At 38.2% G+C, this 3,075-nt stretch overlaps 1 protein-coding gene across 1 annotated transcript in view; it reads left to right on the top strand.

Annotated features, from left to right (window-relative positions):
• nhsl1b (NHS-like 1b) overlaps positions 1-3,075 on the top strand; it is a gene marked incomplete at both ends in the record, with an annotated part of 17,946 nt that overhangs the window by 1,791 nt on the left and 13,080 nt on the right. The window contains 1 exon segment of the mRNA XM_013999714.1: positions 2,619-2,771. Within this exon segment, the coding sequence (XP_013855168.1) occupies positions 2,619-2,771 (153 nt within the window).

Raw genomic sequence — 3,075 nt, 5'->3', positions numbered from 1 at the left:
GATTAGTCGACTAATCGAAAAAATAATCGGTGATTAATCGATTATAAAAATAATTGTTTGTGGCAGCCCTATTTACAGATCAGTTCACAGACAGAACTGATCAAAGGTTTTTGGTTGTTTTTAAAATGGCTGCTGCTCTGATCTGATCTGAAGATCAACTTGTTGGTTTAATGACAAATTTAGGGCTGCAGCTAACGATTATTTTAGTAATCAATTAATCTGTTGATTAATCTGTTGATTAATCGAGTAATCGGATATAAAAAATTGTCATGTTCTGCAGTAATTACTTTATTTCATGAGAAATACAATTATTTAATATTGTGAAGGCGTAATCTACACTTGCTGATGGCCCTGCTACAATCAAAGTAAAATTACAATACCAGTTGTATTAATTCATGCATTTTAAGCTCCAGTTACTTGTATTTATGTGTGTAAGGTTTGAGGAGGCATCAGTTAAAAGCACTCTGTCATTGAATCCTTTTTAACCATCACAGAAACATCTAAATGCTGCAAATTTATTGTTATAGATCAGAAAACTGAATGTGATTTTTTTGTTAGAAATTTAATGATTAAAATGGGTAATATAAGCATTTGGGTGTTGCAATTGAGTTTTGTAGAGTTCACTTGTTAATTGTAACAAAAAATTCATATTTTTTAAGACTGTAGGTTGGTGCAGGGTTCCCATTTAGGCAATAAAAGCTTTAGTCTTGACTGCTTAGCTGCAAACACATGTAACTGTAGTAATAAAGGCTAAAATCATAAAAGCAGCAGCAAATAATTAAACAAATCCAACTATCTTCTATAAATACTTTTAAACTTGAAATATTCACTTCAAGTATTTCATTTAAATGAAGATAAAAGCATATCAACAAATAAACATGTTTCAGCTCAAGCTGTCAATCTGTTGCTGTGCTTTTATTTTTATCTGACAAACTTACAGTAAGTCTTGTTTTTAATCACACAACTTACACACTGTTTAATAAAACCCTGCCAGGTCACCATGATTAGTCTGCACAAATAATAAGGAATTTTGGTTTTTCCTTTTTTTTTTCCCAGTAAGAGGTTTTTATTTAACAGAATTTTTGGACAAAAAATCGTGATATATCCCAATATATCACCTTGCTTACAGTATCGCAATATATCGGGATATATCGTATCGTGACCCCTCTGTTATGTATCGTATCGCCAAATTCTTGCCAATACACAGCCCTATTATTAATGTGCGTTTGTCATACAAGTGTTCACAAATGTCCTTCAGTTTTTGTTTCTTGCATCTTATAGTGGTTAGAGAGGTCAGGCTTGTGAATGTTGTCTTGTTTTGGAAACTCAAATCGGGTGGTCCCAGGCTTACCGCCTGCCTGGCTTTTTGTGATTCGACTCGACATGGCACGGCCCATTTGTGTTTGTTTGTAGGTGGGAGTGAAACTGTTTGTAGGTAGGAGTGAAACTAGGAACTAACAGAAACGTAACAAAGAAGAGACATGAATAAACACAGTCAGCTCCAAAGACAAAGCTGCTGTTTATTAATGAGACGAGACGTTGAGGTGTCTGTCGTCAAAAAGCCGCGGAACGTCAGCAGAACCTGAACTTGACTCGCTCTCAGATGCCAAAAACAACACTTTTGACATCTCATTGTTCAGACGTATTAGGAGTTAACTGAGCATCAAAGCAGCAACATGTTCTCTGATGACCCATTTGCAGTTGCAGGCTCCTGCTGAAACACACCAGTGCTTCTACTAATCCTCCCCCGCACCACACACTCTGGCTCATTTGCACCTGTGAGAAAAGAAAAAAAAAAAACTATAACAAAAACACTCCCCGTTCCTCCATCAGCTGCTGAGATCCGTCCCACTTTCCTCCTGCTTCTTCCAGAACTCTGCCTCTCACAGTCACATGTTGGGATGAGCGTGAATGGATTAAAATCTTGGGATTGAATTTGGCTGATGAAATGGAAATTATTCTCAATCCTCGATCACCGACTTTGGCCTGGCTGCGCTCGCTTCGTAAGCTCTAGGAGTTGATCAAAGTTGTGTTTATTAATAAAATCAGATTTAAGAGGTATGTTGATGGCTGTTTATGCTTCATGATGTTAGTGTGGAATTAGCAACACAAGAAAGAAGAATTGTTAAATGATTTTTTAAGTTAAATGACTCATTTCGAAACTTTTTGTAGATGTGCTTACGAAGAGAGAAGTTTGTATCTTTTAAGATGGATTTTAAATGGTCGCCTTCCTTTTAGACTTGTCCAGTTGAAGTTTATCCCCGCCCCCCTTTCTCTAGTGTGGCCTGCAGATGGTGTGATTTCTCAGCGAAGTGTCACGTTGATGTCGTAGACTTGACACCTTCGTACAAAGCACCTCGATCTCCCGCCTCTTCCTCCTCTTCAGTGTGTGGAAACAAACTTGTTGTGGGAACATTTTCTGAGTCGTGATTTCAACCATTTTTTTTCTCTCGCAGTTCTTGATTTTAAAAATGGCTGGGTTCTTTTGTTTTGTTTTCGTGCAGCAACCACTATGTGGCCCATGGTGCTTCTGGTTAGCGTGCAAAAGGCTCCACTAAAGCCAAATAAAAATGCAAGCTAAGCAAAAGTCCTTATCGCATTATGTTGTGTCCCTGCAGCTGTGTCTAACCTGGACGAGGAGAGCAAGTGGACGGTTCACTACACYGCTCCGTGGCACCAGCAGGAGAACGTCTTCCTGCCGGGCAGCAGGCCGCCCTGCGTGGAAGATCTCCACCGCCAGGCCAAGGTCAACCTCAAGACTGCCCTCCGAGGTAAAAAAAAAAAAATATTAAAAGCTTGTAGTTTTTAAATGTTATGCTGTTAACTCCAATAATCATTTCAGCTGTGATAACCATTTCATTGTCTGATGCCTTGACTTTTCAGAATTATGTTTTGTATAGTGGTATTAATTTATATTTTCAGATCTTCCAAGGTGCCAATTATGGAACTCTCTGTGCATTGTTGCCCAAATCAAATTCTGGAAGTGGTCATTCAACTAGATCTGTTACAAAAGGACAACTGATATTAACAACCTTTAAAAACTGTTACGGCCAGAGGTCTTTCTTCTATGTTTAG

This window comes from Austrofundulus limnaeus, unplaced genomic scaffold, assembly GCF_001266775.1.
Source record: "Austrofundulus limnaeus strain Quisiro unplaced genomic scaffold, Austrofundulus_limnaeus-1.0 Scaffold2424, whole genome shotgun sequence".
Lineage (NCBI taxonomy): Eukaryota > Metazoa > Chordata > Actinopteri > Cyprinodontiformes > Rivulidae > Austrofundulus > Austrofundulus limnaeus.
This window is presented reverse-complemented; position numbering and strand designations above follow the sequence as displayed.